The sequence below is a fragment of the Cygnus atratus genome, chromosome 2 (assembly GCF_013377495.2).
Source record: "Cygnus atratus isolate AKBS03 ecotype Queensland, Australia chromosome 2, CAtr_DNAZoo_HiC_assembly, whole genome shotgun sequence".
NCBI lineage: Eukaryota > Metazoa > Chordata > Aves > Anseriformes > Anatidae > Cygnus > Cygnus atratus.
In genome coordinates, this window is record NC_066363.1 from 11424025 (window position 1) to 11439820 (window position 15796).

At 42.2% G+C, this 15796-nt stretch overlaps 1 protein-coding gene across 10 annotated transcripts in view; it reads left to right on the top strand.

Annotated features, from left to right (window-relative positions):
• The first annotated feature begins 1563 nt into the window (after window positions 1-1563).
• Window positions 1564-15796, top strand: part of WDR37 (WD repeat domain 37) — a 41112-nt gene continuing 26879 nt past the window's right edge. Inside the window, exons 1-6 of one of the 10 annotated variants that reach the window (XM_035564309.2) lie at window positions 1581-1731; window positions 3222-3249; window positions 5984-6068; window positions 6867-6898; window positions 9932-10109; window positions 13919-14015. In XM_035564309.2, coding sequence (XP_035420202.1) covers window positions 9972-10109; window positions 13919-14015 — 235 coding nt within the window. In that variant the 5' untranslated portion in view covers window positions 1581-1731; window positions 3222-3249; window positions 5984-6068; window positions 6867-6898; window positions 9932-9971. Of the gene's footprint in view, window positions 1732-3221; window positions 3250-5552; window positions 7710-9931; window positions 10110-13918; window positions 14016-15796 lie in introns of those variants that run through there. The other 9 variants (XM_050708944.1, XM_035564314.2, XM_050708947.1 and 6 more) reach the window with 9 other exon arrangements.

A 15796-nucleotide genomic window follows, 5' to 3' on the forward strand; every position in this document is an offset into this window, starting at 1 on the left:
GGAATAATGAGGCTTAAACAACTTTTTACTTAGGAACTGAATAGTGGTGGCTCCAGCGGTGCCTTAGATAACACGGCTGAGGTATGCACCTGCGGTAACTATAAGGAGAATTTTAAGCATCAAACGGTGCCATTTGGTCAGGTTGTGCTCAAGCTTCCTCCTAGGCGACTCTATTCTACTCCTTGTCCATCTTCCTTTGCCTGTGCTCTCTCCCCCTTTTCCTCTCCTTAAAGCCACTTAGCTACTCTTTTTGCTCCCTTCCTTTCTCCTTTTGGTGGCGTTGAAAAAGGGAATAGGTGAAAGCTATGGGAAGCTCTCAACTAATTAGGCTGGTTATCTTCTGGAATAACCTCCAATGAAGAAAAAGACGCTAGTAAATAAAAAAAAAACACTTTTTTTTTTTTTCCTGTTAGTACAGTTGCAATTAAGACATGACTGCACAAAAGGAGGTAGAAAGGAATAAAAGACAAAAGAGATCGGAAGGCATAGTTGTAGCTGGGAAGCACATGAAAAGAAAATGTGATAACATTTTTAGCCCTCACAACGAGGCCCATATTCTTCTGGCCTTTTTACAGACCTCTTCAGAGGCCGCTAGATAATCTGAAGAAAGAGAGCAAATAATTAGGCAAAGGCCTCTTCTGACTTTCATAATCTGCCACAATGAATTTTACATCGGGGCTTCTTCTAAGCGTTAATCAGCACAGGAATTAATCCCATTTCAATTACGCGTTGTAAGCCTCAAAGCGAACAGCCTGCTAGCAGACCGCAGCAGCTACCTTTGATTCTCGGTTTCTGTCACGGTGTCGGCGGTCCCGCTTGGCAGAGCACCGAGACTCGGCATTTCTCTGCCTTTCTGTATCAAAAAGTAGGGAATTCTGTCTGCGACTTAGTGAAGTTTCATCTCCCTCCTCAGCCAGGGGTGAGGGTGCAGTAAGGAAAAGCAGGCTGGATTTTTTAAATGTCAGCATTAAGTGAAGGCTGAGGGGGATGGTGGGGGGGATCCTTGGGGGGACACTTGGGGAGACACTTGGGGGAATGCTGAGGGGGACGCTGAGAGGGACATTTAGGGGGACACTTAGGGGGATACTCAGGGGAATGCTGAAGGGGGACACTTGGGGGGACACTCGGGATGCTGAGAGTGACATTTAGGGGGACACTTGGGGAGACACTTGGGGGACAGTTGTGACGCTGAGGGGGACACAGGGGGATGCTTAGGGGGACACTCAGGGGGAGGCTGAGGAGGACCCCTAAGGGGACACTTTGCGGGATGCTGAGGAGAATGCTTAGGGGGACACTTGGGGTGCCTCGCTGCCTTGCTCCCCACACAGGTGCCTCCCTGCTGGGGACTCCCCAAGCCCCCCCCCAACCCGCTGTAACTCCGCGGCGGGTTTCGCCCCACACCACACGCCCACGGCTGGGGTTTGGGGCAGGACGGGGTGCGGTGAGGGCAGCCCACTACAGAGGGGCCCCTCAGCGGGCGGGACCCCACAGCGCCGCGCTCCCGCCCGGTCCCGTCCCGGCCCCGTCTCCATGGCGGCGGAGCGGGGGCCGCGCTGCGCTTCCGCCCGCCGCCGGATGTCGCCGCCGGGGCTGCTCAGCACCGCGACGGGTCGCTGCCGGGCTGCTCGCTGCCCCGCCCGCCTTCCTCCTCCTCCTCTTCCTCCTCCTCCTCCTCCTCCTCCTCCTGCTGCTGCCGCCGCTGCCCCCCCGCCGCCCGTCCGGTGCTGACAGGTGAGTGCGGGGCCGCCGCGCCCGCTCCCCTCAGCGCGCCTCCGCCATCTTCCCGCCCGCCGCCGGCGGCGGCTGCCCCGAGGGGATGGGACCGGGGGGACCCGGGGGGGACCGGGAGGGGACCTGTGGGGACCGGGGGGACCCGGGCTGTGGGCTCCCTGCGCCTCGGGGCCCGCTGAGGGAAGCGGGGCTCCCGCCGGCAGCGCCTGGCGCATCCCTCCCTAAAAACGAAAATCGCCCAGAGCGAGCCTGCCCGCTCTCCTATGCCAGCTATTATATATATATATATATTTAGTTTTATTCTTTAATCGAGCCGGAGGGCGTAGGGATGGTCCAGTCCTGCAGGCGGTGGGAATGGGAGCGCTTCCTCAGGAGGCTGCTGGCGAACTTTGTTTGCCTCCTGCTGTGTATCCAGAGGACAAGCCAAGCGCCGCGGCTCACGGCTCGGGTCAGACCTTCTCATCACGCAGAAATGGGGTTAAAACCCCAAAAGGCCCCGTTTTACATCCCCTGCAGCGGGGCACGGCTGGGCAAGCACGGGGAACGCTGGCTGGGGAGGCATCGGGTAGACCTGGCCTCCGGCTGTGGGAGGGTGTCTCAGAACTGGCCAAAATGCATGGAATTCAGGCCTGTAAAGGTTCACTTGCAGTTTGTCTTTATCCTTCCCTGAGCTAAAAACCGTGGAAACAAATTTCAGGGAGGAATTAATATGCTTCACGTGTTGAAAGGTTGAGTAGGTTTGTTTCCAGTTGTAGGAAACGAAAAAGATGGTGCTTATGTGGAGATGAGGGAAACTTTTTCAAGCTAAGCCCTGAGATGTTGCTCAAGGATGTCTTGTGAGAAAAGGGAAACTTCGACGTGTGTTTTTATTACTCGTTGTCCCTTCCAGCTTGTGGAAGTTTGTTTTGTTACAGCACTTTCAAGCACGCTGTCTGTAACAGTAATTCTTGGAGGATTTACCTAAAGAACTGGTGGAACAGCTTCTTTGAGGTGATTCAATGTCATTGAGTACACCTTGAAATTATACAAATCTCTATTGTTCAGGCGCTGGGTTTGAAACATCAGGGCAATATCCTTCTGCCTAAACAAAGTTCTGAGACTGTTTTCCAAGCAAGCCTGCTGTTGTCATTTTTTCTAACATCAGATTTTTAAAAGAGATCTGGCAACCTCAAGAATCCTGTGGTACATTTTCTTATGGGTAGTTTATATTAGATAAGATCTGTGCATGCGTCAGCCCTACCCTGTCTTTCTGTAGTAACTTTAAATGTAGCTGTATGTGTTGTGTACTTGGGCAGGTTTTTTAAGAAGAGCATGCACAAAGTGTTAGAATTTAAGGCAAAGGCCAGTGTAAATTTTTTTAATGCCGCTTGTTTATGTGTACACTTGTCCCTAAACTCAGTTTAGTATGTTGAATTTAAAGGTAACTCTGAGATGAGACGTCTCTCTCTAATGTGGACATGCTCATAACGTCGTGTTTCTTTTAAATTTAGGACTTGTTCAGTGGATGCAGAGCCACAGGTACGGACTGAAGTGCTTGGGAGCGTTGGTATAGTCAGGGGAGAAGTCTTGTGAGTGGGGTGAACTTGGGAGCTTGCTGTTACACGATCCAGAAATTGCAAACCAGAATTACTGCGTGTCACAGCAAGAAGGGAAGCTGCGTTGTATTTTGTATGTTTGAGATGAGGTAGGGGTTACGCTGTGCAATTTTTCAGTCTAGGAGCTAACTAAGGCTTGTAGCCTGTGAGGTGTAGGCCTGGGTGTGGGGCTTGTTCCAGATGCCACCACTTCAAACCTCTGTGGGATAAGTTTCATAGTGCTCTGCATGTGAGCAGTGAGGGACCAGGACAGTCTCCTAAGCCAGAGGGGTTTCTTGTTTTCTCCTCAATGAATAACCCCTGCCGACTATTTCGAGACCTGGTGTTTCAAAATGGTGGGACTGGGTACTCGCAGGGCTGCTATGTGTGCTGTCGGAAGATTTGGTAGCTCTTCCTGCTCGGCCACAGGAGGAAATGCTTCAGGGGTGTGCTGTCTAAGGGTTGCTTCTTGGTGCTTCAGAAAGGCTTGCTAGGTGTGTGACAGTTAGCATCTAAGTTGCTTGCTTCTGCTGATGTCTCAGCAGTAAAATAATTTATTAGCAACTGATATATCCCCAAGTGAAAGGCAGTGATACCTGAGGTCACTTTGCTTGCGTACACATGTGATGGCAATTTATCTAGTACATTGGTAATAAGCACCTATGTATTGTTTGGAGAACAGCAGAGCAAGAATCTGACCTCTTAATTAGATGCAGGGCTTCCTTAAACAAATACCTGGCTAAACCACCTTTGTGCTTGAGCTTCCTTGGGATTCCTCACCCTCGGGTCTTGTATTTGCATACCTGTGCAAGCATCTAGACTACTTCCAAGCTATTAGGGATTTGCTGATACAGGAGCGAGAGCTAAAGGCTCTGTGAAACAGCTAAGGAAATAAAGTATGTTTGAAAGCTGCTCTTTGGGATTTAACCAGCAGAAAGTAGTTTAGCAGGACTTGATGCTGTTTATTGAGCTCTTCAAGAAAAGTCAGCTAATCAATACTTGTTAATAAACTAGAGCGCAGTATATGCTGCAGAGGTAAGTAACTAGTGTTAAATGTAAGCTTGTATTGTACACTGTGCTGTTTAAATTAGCAGAAACAGTGAGCCCATTTCGTGAGTGTAGGTAGCAGAGCTCTCACAGGAACGTCGTGCACCTTCACGACATCAGCAATTTCACTTCAGAGGTCTTGGTCTGGTGATTATTAGTAGACTCGGGCAGGTTTCTTCCATATTCTAAATAAAAAGTCATCTACTTTTAATAATTATCGTTTAATATCAGCTAAAACAAGTATGTATGGCTAGGGGTATAATTTTTTGCTTTAGTAGACTAACAGTCGGCAGGCTAGGTCTGTGTTGCATTTCGATCGCAACATTTGCTGACAGAGTTGAATTAGCAAGATCAGAGCTTGCTAGCAGCAAAACTGCCCTGCTTTACTCTTCAATGTTGGCGTTAGAAGCTTGCTCGGGGTAGGTTCCTGCTAATCCATTGAAGTTTTTATCATCGCTTCCCAGCTGTATAACGTACTTAAAATTCATCGGTGCGGTTCCTTTACCATGCTTGCTGTCAAAGGGAGGTTGTCACCTTTTCACTGGGGGCTGCTCTCCCCTCTTACGTTTCAGGTAACATCCAGTTTTGTTTGAGAGCGTGCTGTTCTAAATTTAGGGGAAAGAAAAATCGTGTTGTAACGCTCGAGTGGATTTTGTTAGGTTTGAGCACACTTATCAGTGGTTCTAGCATCATCTAGGATGATCCGGAATGGTTTTGTTTCCTAAATATTTATCTTTAGAAAAACATTGAGCCTTGCAAAGAAGTCTGCTTAGCCTGATCCTTCTCAGGTGTGCTGTGTTCTTGGCATTTGCATTGAATTAACTGCACTTGAACGTATAGCATCCTCGAAACTAATTGTTCGGTGAAAACTTCAAAACTCTTCTAAATTTGATTCCTTTGCATGTTAATAAAGGTTGTAGTGGTGTAAGTTGATTTTTAAATTCCCTTAACTCCTGAGTAATGCTGTCAAACTCAGTTACGTGTAATTGAGAACCTCATAACTGCAGTCGTTCTCCTCTCTTTCCCCTTTCCTTCCCAATTTTATGAAAAGACACGTTAATTTGCATCTTTGTTTCTTTAAGTTTTATTGTTGCGCAGGACAATAATTGCTGTTGCAATAAGCCTTCATTTCTTATATAGTATATGCTGAAACTTTGTTCTAAAACATATTTGAAACAGAGAAACCTGAAACTGTTCAAGAGATTTAAGAGCGCACACAAACCCAGTCAAATTGTTTTGTTTTGTTTCTGACGATCCTTTAAATAGTAAGTGTTAGCATTGCTAAACTTTAAACAAAATGGAGCAGGGAGATCTTGGGTAAGAGATGTTGCTGAAATTTCCTGATGCTTTCCCTTTCCAGCCTTGTGTGTTGTCTTGAATGAACAAAAAAGGAAATGCAGTACTGTAGCCATTCTGTCTGCGCTCTGACACTTCTTAAAACAGATTTTCTCCTTGGCTTCAGCAGTATGCATACCCCAGGAATTCTTTCCTTTCAGCAGTCTGCTGCTCTTGTTCCATGCTCGAGAGCAGAAGCGTGCAAGGAGAATCAGTTGATGGCTGCAGTGAATTAATTTTTAAGTCTAGTAAGACCTGTGTGTGCACGTCTGTTCAGTGCCCTTTCTTTCTCGTAGCTGAATAGAACAGTAACTGGTTTGCTGTTAACTCCGATGAAATATTTCCTGTGACTGAATACATGGTAACATCTGTTACAGAAAGGTAGGTGGCAGAGCTTTAATTTAACGTGCTATAAAATATGATAGGAGTTTAATTAAACAGCATAATTGAAATGCCAGAGTAGCTTTGCGTTCAGAAAGCGGTAACCACCTATGGTCTAGACTGTTTTCTAGGACACCTTTTTTTCCCCTACTTCTGCTGGCTGACTTTGTTGGACATTCATTTGGTAGCAGTCCTGAGGCTCTGACAGATCATTGTGTGAAGAACCCTATGCAAGCAGCCTTTTCCCAAACAATCGTGCAGGAATGCTTGGTGTGTCGTACAAGCTCACTTTGTAACAGTACAGCGCTGGTTTACTGGTGTGCCTTTACTGAGTGTAGCTTAGTAATACAACAGCCTTCCGCCTTTTCTGTTGTTTTTTTCCTTGGGAAGTACTTTTGTTCAGCTTTATTTACTCCATGCTAATTTTCAGCTGTTGTGAATTCGGCCTCATTTGGTTCAGGAAACTAGTCCCATGCTTCTTGGTGACTTTTTGTTCCTCCTGGTAGTATTGCTAAGCAAAGGGAAATGAATGTGTCTTCTCAGAACCCGTTTATAGCATTCCAAAGCTCTGATTAACTACGTCTGACTAACAGTATATAATGGGTCATTTTGATGCCTTTTTTCTTACTTTGTTTGACTCAGATTTGGTGCTTAGCCCTAACTTGTATTGATACATTCCCTTCCCCCCTTTCCCGTAGTCTTCTGTGTTCTAACTACAAACGTTTCAGAAATGTGAAAAACTTTGGTTTGCATACTGCTGACTGTTTCACTAATCAATATTTAATATGGTTTTCATAGGATATGTAACATGACACTGATATTCTGGACAGGTAATTTTCACTGCTTGAAAACCTTACGTAATGAGGGGAATCAGGTAACTGCTAGAAATGAGCACCTTATTTATTTAAATTTTAGTATCGTATTGCCAAGGATTTGTTCTGTGAAATCTGCCCTTGGAAAATCCCTAGCTTCTCCCCGTGGCCTCCAAACACTTCTGAAATTGTCAAGGAGAAGTCAATATTTAAAGGGACACTGTCATTCCTTTTTCCACCCGAATTTACGCCTTGCTTTTATAAGCTCTGAACTACTGCTCCCTTCCTGAAAGTTCGAGGCTGTTGGGTGGAATTATGACTAATATTCCAGAGAGTTGGGCTAGTCCCCTGTCTCCTTCCTGTCCTCTGTATACACGTGCCTGCTTGTTGCCTCTCTGGCTGCAGCTTTGCTCTGGCTGTGCCCTGGTGCCGGGCCTGGGGAGGAGCGTGCATGCTTTGCTGTCTCCAGGGCAGTGCATGAGCGACGTGGTCCTGCTGGTGCATGAGGAGAGCGCGGCTCCTGGCAGTGACACTGGCTGCAGGTGAAGTGCATACAATATGGAAGTGTCTCTTACCTTTTCTGTTTGCTTAGCGGCGTTGAAAATAGAAACTCTCGTGCAGTTAATGGGAGCATTTCGCTATGTAAAAGTACAATCTTGCCTGACCGTGTCCCTTTAAATTCTGCATGGTGGAACGTACTGATGTAGAGCTGCCGAATCTGTACGTCCTGGAGCAGTCCAGAAAAGAGTGTAGCTTGGTGACGTCCTCTAAAATGAAGGAGCTTGGCAGCGGAGGGCAGGCGGAGTTAACACAGTTAAAACAATGCCTGGTAAGGAGTAAATATAAATGCTGTTAACATCTCTGTCGGTACCTACAGCTTAGCAGCTGGTGTCTGGCAGGAATTAGAAATCAGATTTCTCTTCACAGAGTTGAAGTGAAATGGTATAAACTGATTTATATGATTATATGCAACTGTGTGTATGTGTAGGTATAAAACTGTTCAACACATCTATGCACGTGTGCACAGTTTGTTGCAATGGGCCTCAGAAATTAATCACGAACACCACAGAAACTGGTAAACTGAAAACCACCAAAAGAGGGGTTTCCAGGTGAGATAAGAAAGAGGAGAATCTCCAACAGTGCTTGATGCCTTTAGAAAGAAACAAATGTGAGGAGTGCTGAAAGCCTGTTCCTAATTGTTGACCACATGTTCAAGAACAGGAAAATACTCAGCGAAGCCCAGAAAATTGGCAATAACTCGATTATGGGGTTGGCTTTTTTGTAATTTCAGCCCTGTCTTTCTGTGATAGAGGGATCCAGCCACAGGGGAAGAAAGAAACCTAGTGAAATAAGAAACTACTAAATGATAGTTCTTTCTCTTCTTTCTCCTTTGGTTTGTGAATATAGGTAATTAGTTACTACTGCTTAATCACACACGAAGAGCTCCAGTGGGATTAGGTGCAGGGGAGGGCTGTGCAGGGTCCGGTGGAAATGAATGAAATCATTTCAGTGAAGGACAAGCTACTGGTGGTGCAACCTGAGTTTTATTTTAGATCCACTTGGGGGTTGGTGTCAGGTTACTGGAGCTCAGGTGTTCCAGCAACTAATTGAAATACCAATTATATTTTTTAGAAGGTTTGAGGATTATGGGCAGCAAAACCTTAATTAAATCTAGGCTCATTTATACAACAAAATGAAGATATAAAAAGATGTATAAAAAACAAGGCAAATTTGAAGCTGTTTTTATTCATGGTATACTGTGTTTTTAGTAAGCTCTGCTTTTCCTTGGCTTTATGATATGTTAAAAAGTTGGAAAAACCATGTCCAAAACACCGAAGTGGTTAATGCCTAATCTTGTTCGTAGCTATGGTGCTCATTCCTAGCTTGAGATCTAGTGTGTTGGCGGATCTTAAATTGGAAGTGGCCCTGGGTTTGCTTTAAATTTTTCTTTGATCATCTTGTCTGAAAGGAAGCTCAGTTGCCTTGTTAGCTTTGCCAACTCTGCTCTCCTATTTCTCTGCAGACTGTTGCAGCTATTTTAAGTTGTAATTGTTGTTTCAGAAATCTTTTATGCTGGAGAATGAATTTTTATTTTGTTCTCAATGTTCACGATCAAAAAATTTTGAATAACAAATCCTGAAACATTCAAAATGTTTAACAGCTGGTACCCCATGAAGCTAAAATAATTGGTGTTGAATATCAGGTGTAATAATAAAAAAAATAAATCCAGAAATTAGATGTTTGTTTAAAAATAATAAAAAATTGATGGTAAAGAACATATTCTCCATGTATTTATGCAAGAAATCAAATATGATTTGATTTTTCTTACACAGGGGAAAGCAGTAGATCATGCATGGTAATGCTATTTGGTGATACTGTCAGGTTTTTTAAGGATGTCAGAATGCATAATTGCCTTTAAAATGTTGACAAAGTTTGAAAATTAACAGCAACAACTTGGTAAGTCAGGCTCGCTTTCAGTGGTCACGTTAAGGCAAGTGCACTTTTACTATCCAAGAAAGTGAAACCATGAGCTGTCAAAAATGTTAAAAAGTAGTTTTCAGAATGTCATTAAAACTAAAATCTGCTATATGCAAACAAGCATGTGTACTGAAATTCCTATGCTAGTGCTTAAAGTTGCCGTATACAATTTGAACCTGACAGTGTCCTTAAATTATCATGTCTGTTTGCTTTCATTTTCCAGCTGGGTTTTAATTTTTGCATGCATTTCAGTGAACTATAGTACGCATAATAATTGTTTCCTGGAAGCATTTTGGGGCTATTGCTGCTGGTATTCACCAAAATGAGCAAGGTAGTGGAATTTGTTTTCCTTTTGCAGAGGTTTGTAAGCTAATGAAACGGTAATGCGGAAGTGATTCCATTCTTTATTTGCATTTATACATATGATTTTGAACATATGAGTAATAGGATCTCTCTATTTTAATGACACCCCAAAGAACTCCAAAATTGAGTAGAATTTTATTTTGAGGAAAAAACCAAAACCCTCCAATTCGTTTGGGAAAGCAAATTGTGACATTTAATGCTTGTCCTTAGTTTATCATAGGAGCCTCTGTGAAGCTGTTTTTTTGAAGTAATGCCAATAGAAAGTGGAAGTTGTGCATCTGCTCGCCAAGCAAAGCAGAAACGTAAATCGCACAGCCTTTCCATCCGAAGAACCAACAGTTCCGAGCAAGAACGGGCGGCGCTGCAGAGAGACATGCTGGAAGGGCAGGTAAGGTAGTACGCTACTGCGTGGGTAACTTCCTTAGCTTTTTTTTTTGTTGTTTTTAATGAAGAGTGTTTCCTACGTGAAGAAGCTAAGTAAACGTAAGTGATGAAATACATCCAGTGAAGTTGGAGAAACTGCAGACATGTTTGCTTTCAAGTGCTGGCTGTCTTTGAAGACCATTGACGCAGATGTTGAGTGTTTCAGGTTGTTTTCAGACTTGGGAAGCTTTTTATTAGCTTTTACATATTCTTACATGAATGGTGAAACCATTAACAAATCCAAAGAAACAGCCTGTTCAGATTGCTGCACGTCCCCCTGCCATCTCCCCATACCTTTAAGGTGAAGACTGGTTCTTGATTTCATAAGTTTGAAATTGGAATAGAAGTAACTTAGGAGTACGATAAACTGAAATACGTATTTATTACAACTCTGATAGGGAAGGCGTTAGCGAGAACACTCTTCTGCATTCCTTTCCATAAAGTAAATAAATATTGCCCACTTGACAGGCTTGAGCTAACTTAGATTTTTGTTTGTGGTGTGTTTTTTTTTTTTTTGAACTTGGCTCAGATACAGGTGGGATTTTCTGTGCAGTTAATTTAAAGGAAAGAACAGCAGCCACAAACTTCTGTAACTTTTTAAATCATGTCAGTTTCTATAGTGGGTGCAGTTTGGAGCCACTTGGAATGCTTCACCTTAAATATTGAAATTAACTGTAGGTAAGACCCCTGTAGGAGGTGCTTATAGCAGTACTAGCAAAGATAAGCAAGTAGCAGTTTGAAAGCTATCTGCTTTCAAGTTGAACGTGCAATATTAGTGTGGGCCTGGCAAAGATGATGCAAAACTTGATGTTTATCAGAGAGTTGACTTGAAATAGTAACGGCGTTTAGCTATGAGAAACCTCATTTTCTCTTCTGGTCTGCAGATACTCTGAAGTGAACAGCTTGTGTTTTCTCTGGTGTGACAGGCTTTTGTGCTGAATCTATTATTCACTTAATTACACTGTTAGTTTTCTGAGAACTGACAGAGCCTAAGGTGTTGCTGCTCGTCATCTGGAAGTTGGATGGAAATACTTCCTCGGACAGAAAACTGCTCGTGTTTGGGCTGCTACAGCCTTACTTCAGGAGGGAAGGGCAGCTGAGAGGTCGTGCGTTTGCTTCTGTGTAGTGTAAAAAAAAAAAACAACCAAAAAAGAACAAAAAAAAAACCACATTAACTTATTTTAGTATTTATCAGACTCCACAGGTGTATTGCACTGTAATATGTAGATGTTTTAAATGTTTTATGTGTCTTCTTAGTTAATTCTGTTGACCTTTAACCTTGAACAGCCAGTGGCCAGCTCTAATGTGTAGAGAGCATAGAGCTACTTCACATCAGAGCTGCAAGCCGCATGAAATCTAGATAATGCTGTCTGCTTATCTGTGAAAATACTTTTTACATGGTATTTTAATAAGCTAATTTAAGCAATGCCAACTTTCAAGTTAGTAAAGGAAATGGGTGTGTTTTACCGTGTTGGTTGTTTTAGGACAGGTTTAGATTTTCTAACACTATCAGGCTCCGAGAAGTAAATTAAAAACTTTTTCCTGCTTCTCCTTCCCTGTTTCTGGAGTTTTAGTAAGCTAGTTTAGTGTCTTTTATAACCTTGCTGTATGGAATTAGAGGGTAGTTGAATCAGAAATAATTCTTCGAATTTCAGTATTTCTTTTGGTAGCGTTTAATTTGTGTAGTGTTCTTGTTTAATCAATTTTATCCCAGGCTGGTTTTAATCTGGATCTGTTTGATATTCTGGTTCTCTGAATGCATGAACAAAAGTACCCTCTCCGGGGGGAGGCAGATGACGATGGAGAACAGAGTAACGGGGGAGACATGAGGAGTGTAGGGCCGCTTCTTTCAGCACTGTGCCTGCTTCTCCATGTTGAAAGTAGCCATGAAACAGGTGTAAGACAGCTGTGCACAAAGCGGGCGTGCTCTGTGTTGTGGCTGTTGGTTGCTCTTGCTCCTCTCTTTAAGCTTGATGTCCAGAGACAACCTGTTAGCTAGTACAGAGTGAGGATTATGATAGGCTTTTCTTTTTTTTAACTCAGTCATCCTGAATGTATGAACCAGAAGGTTAGGCTAAATTGTGGTCCCTTAGATGCTGACTTGATCAAAGATGCATGCTGCCCTCTAATGGCTAGTGTGCACATGCTTCTTCATATTTCAGTCAGTTTATAGGAATGGAACCAATTTCTTTTGGTTTGGGTTTGCTGGAACATGTAAGAACAAAACAAGCCATAATCATTCTTAAACTTGCATTGAAATAATGATGTTCACTCTAATTTGGGTGGTTTTCTGTATTATTGTTCTGCTCAGTAATGGTTTTCCTGTACTTCCAAGACCTGAAATAGTGGTGGTTTGTGCTGTGGCAGGAGCTGACTCAATTTCTTTTTTTGTTCAGAGCTTATGGTTTCAAGACTTTAAGGTATATACTTTTACTTTTTTTAAAAAAGTTGCTAATTGGCACATTCCCTGTATTTTTGCTAGATGAATTCCAAGATGACAGGTTAGATATACTACAAAGGAATAGTTGAGCTTTTTCAGTGTTAGGGTAGGGCTCACTAAGTGGAAACTCTTCTTAAAACAACTGGCGAAGTCGGTAAATGATAACTGCAGTAAGCCAACTACATATTGTGGTCTATCACCAGCAGAAGAAAAGAACAGTTTTAGTATAATTTATTTGCATGGTGTACAAGGGCAGCTCGTCATTGTAGATTAGGCCAGCTAGTGGATTAATTTACTCTAGTTATCATCCTTCTGACAGCATTTTTTCCTTTCTAATGTACCACTTTTTAGTAGCATACTGTGCTTTAAGTTTTATAACATATTTGTTAGTACTGGGTCGCAAATTTATCAGTGTGCTGCAGTCATTTGCCTTTTCCTGTACTTGCTGTCTTCTCAAAAGTCTTCAGTAACTGATAGAGTGGGCACCTTGCATCCCAACAGAAATCAGTACTCAGTATGTGGGTATGTGTTTCTTTAGAGACAACGTGGTATTTCAGAGGCAGATGAATAAAATTTAAGTAGTTTGCCTTCAGAAACTTGCGGTTGAACTGCATATTGAAGTTGGGCCCTTTAAATCCCGTGTTAGTGGTTTTATCTTGTACTTGTTTTTATGCCTCAGAACTGCGATGCTGATTATGCTGAAGAAAAATTCAGCCCTTCTCTGTAAACTTATCTCAAAATATTTTCTGCGAGGAGGAGATTCTTGAATAATATGGGGGAGGGAAGGATTAGACATTGCTGTTTCTTTCACACTTAGTTATGGCTAGTGGCAAAAATAGGTGACCGTTTAAAAGCTTAGATTGTCTTAAGGTTTGATAGCGAGGTATCATCACAAAGCAGTTTCTGAAGTAGTGCATAGTCAACTTGTAAATTGCTTTGTCAACCAGAGGTATTTTTCTTCTTGAACTAGAAGCATCTTGACGTTACAATACATTTTTTTCACCTTTTTTTGCCTTTATTGTGTTACATTTTTATAATTGTTCTCTAGTAAAAACAACAGAAAAAATTGGTCACTTGAATTCTGTCCCTTGAAAGAGAAAGCGTATGTAAAATGAATTTTTTGGACAGAAATGTCCCCAAAGCTTTTTGTTTTGTGTTCTGTGCTAGAAGAAGCTTTAATTTCCCTCTTTGCCAGGAGGTAGAAAACTTTAAAAAATGGCATAAGATTGAAAGGTAACTGCAGCTCAGAGTAAAATTATATATATACATATATATATATGCATACATAGATAATATCTAAATAAAAATATAAAACCTGGTGTTTTGCCTCCTAGGATTCTAAGCTACCATCTTCTGTTCGGAACACACTCCTTGAACTTTTTGGACAAATAGAGCGGGAGTTTGAAAACCTGTATATTGAAAATTTGGAATGTGAGTATATCTTTCTTTCAGCAACTTACGAACTGTTTGGACTTAGGATGTAGGAGCTCTAGTTGAAAGAGCTTACACTGGATACTGTAATTTAATTAATTTATTTTTTGTGAGGAATTCAAGAATTGTTTTGAACTTGTAGTGAAAGACAGCGTTTGTCCCTTTTCAGAAAAATAACTTTCTTAGCTCTTTGACGCAAGTAGCGGGAACTGATGTGTGATACCCTCCTTGGCTCTTGGCAAACGAAAGGGAAGTGGCTGTCTCCTTGTCGCTGTACGTTTGGTTTTATACCATTTTAATCTGGCAGTAACTCTGTGCAGCCGTTGACATTTGAGTCTGTCTGCAATATATATTTACAGGCTCCATTTTAATGATGTAATTTTAGTCAGAAATTGTCTTAAAACAAAAAAACCCCACATCACAACAGTATAAAATGTAGTGTTTCTGGATCATACTGCTTCATGCATTGCATAACCAGCACCTGCAGCTGCTCGTGAACTTTGAAGTTGAGCACTTGGTTAAAAATCCCAGGTGTTACCTGGAAAAAGTGTTCTACGTGTAATGACTGTATTGTAATATAAATGATCTAAAGTGGTGTAAGAGGATCCAAAGTAAGTAACAAGCAACCATATTGTGAAGCCCCTGCTAAATTTTCCCTGTTGGGTTCTGGAAGCTGTGTTGCATGGCTTGGCTTCTGAATTGTGGAATCTGTCTGTCTTGGCTCCCAGTCAAACTTTTTTCCAAACCTAATCTGTTACCACAGTTAAAGCAAACGCTCATGTTACAAAAACATTCTTGCATGCTTTTGGAAAATGTGCTGCCTTTTTCTTATTTTAAAAACCGGAGGTAGTGGTGGTTAAAGGCCGTCAGCGACACTACACACTTCTTGCAGTAGTGACAATTTGCATACCTCAGTTTTCAGCCTCCTGCTGTGAAGTTGGCTGGAAGTAAGAAAAGTATTGTGTGTCCCCTTCTCCCCCCCGATTTTACAGAAATTCACAAATGTTTGTCAGAAAACAAAGGGTGAATTTATCCTCCAGAGCATGGTTATTTTCCTTCCGTCCCATTTCTGTTGCTTCTGCATCCTTCTTCTTCACCTGGTAGTTATATTTTGCTTCTGGCATTTGTGATCTCTTTCTGTCTCCCTGACAACTTCCAAATTTTTCTCTTTTGATGCTGACTCTGTTGTTGTGGCTCATGGTCTAATTCCTAGTTATTTTATGTGGAGAATCTCAGTTTTTCTTTCCTGGCTGTTCATATATCCACTTTTCCTTATTGCAGCTAATTTCTAGTTTCTTCCTTTTCTGATTCCTTCCAGGCTGCAGTCTTGATTTTTTTTTTTTTTTAATTTTTTCAGCCATTTCTTGTAGTCTGCCAGGTTTGTCTGTTTCAGTCATCTGTTACTACAAGCTTGTCTCTTTGTTTACTTCTCTTTCACTCTGTGTTTAATAAGTTTAGGTGCATGTGACCTGGAACACAGGAAAGAGAACCTTGCTTTGCTCATTGCAGGCACTTGGATTTGATACACAGTTGCGAACTGCCTTCTAGTGCTTATGACTGAGACTTCTGTGAATTTCTCAGAAATGTCAAAAACCGCTCTGCTGATGGAGTATGTTCTCCCGGATCTGAAAGCTTTATTCCAAAGTCTGGGAATGAGTGATTATTTATTTATTTATTTATTTATTTTTAAAATAGTAGTCCTAGGAATTTGTGGAAAAGACAGACCTAGACTTAAGAACAGTTAAAAACTGCTTAGCTAAAGCCTCTCAATCATGTTTCAC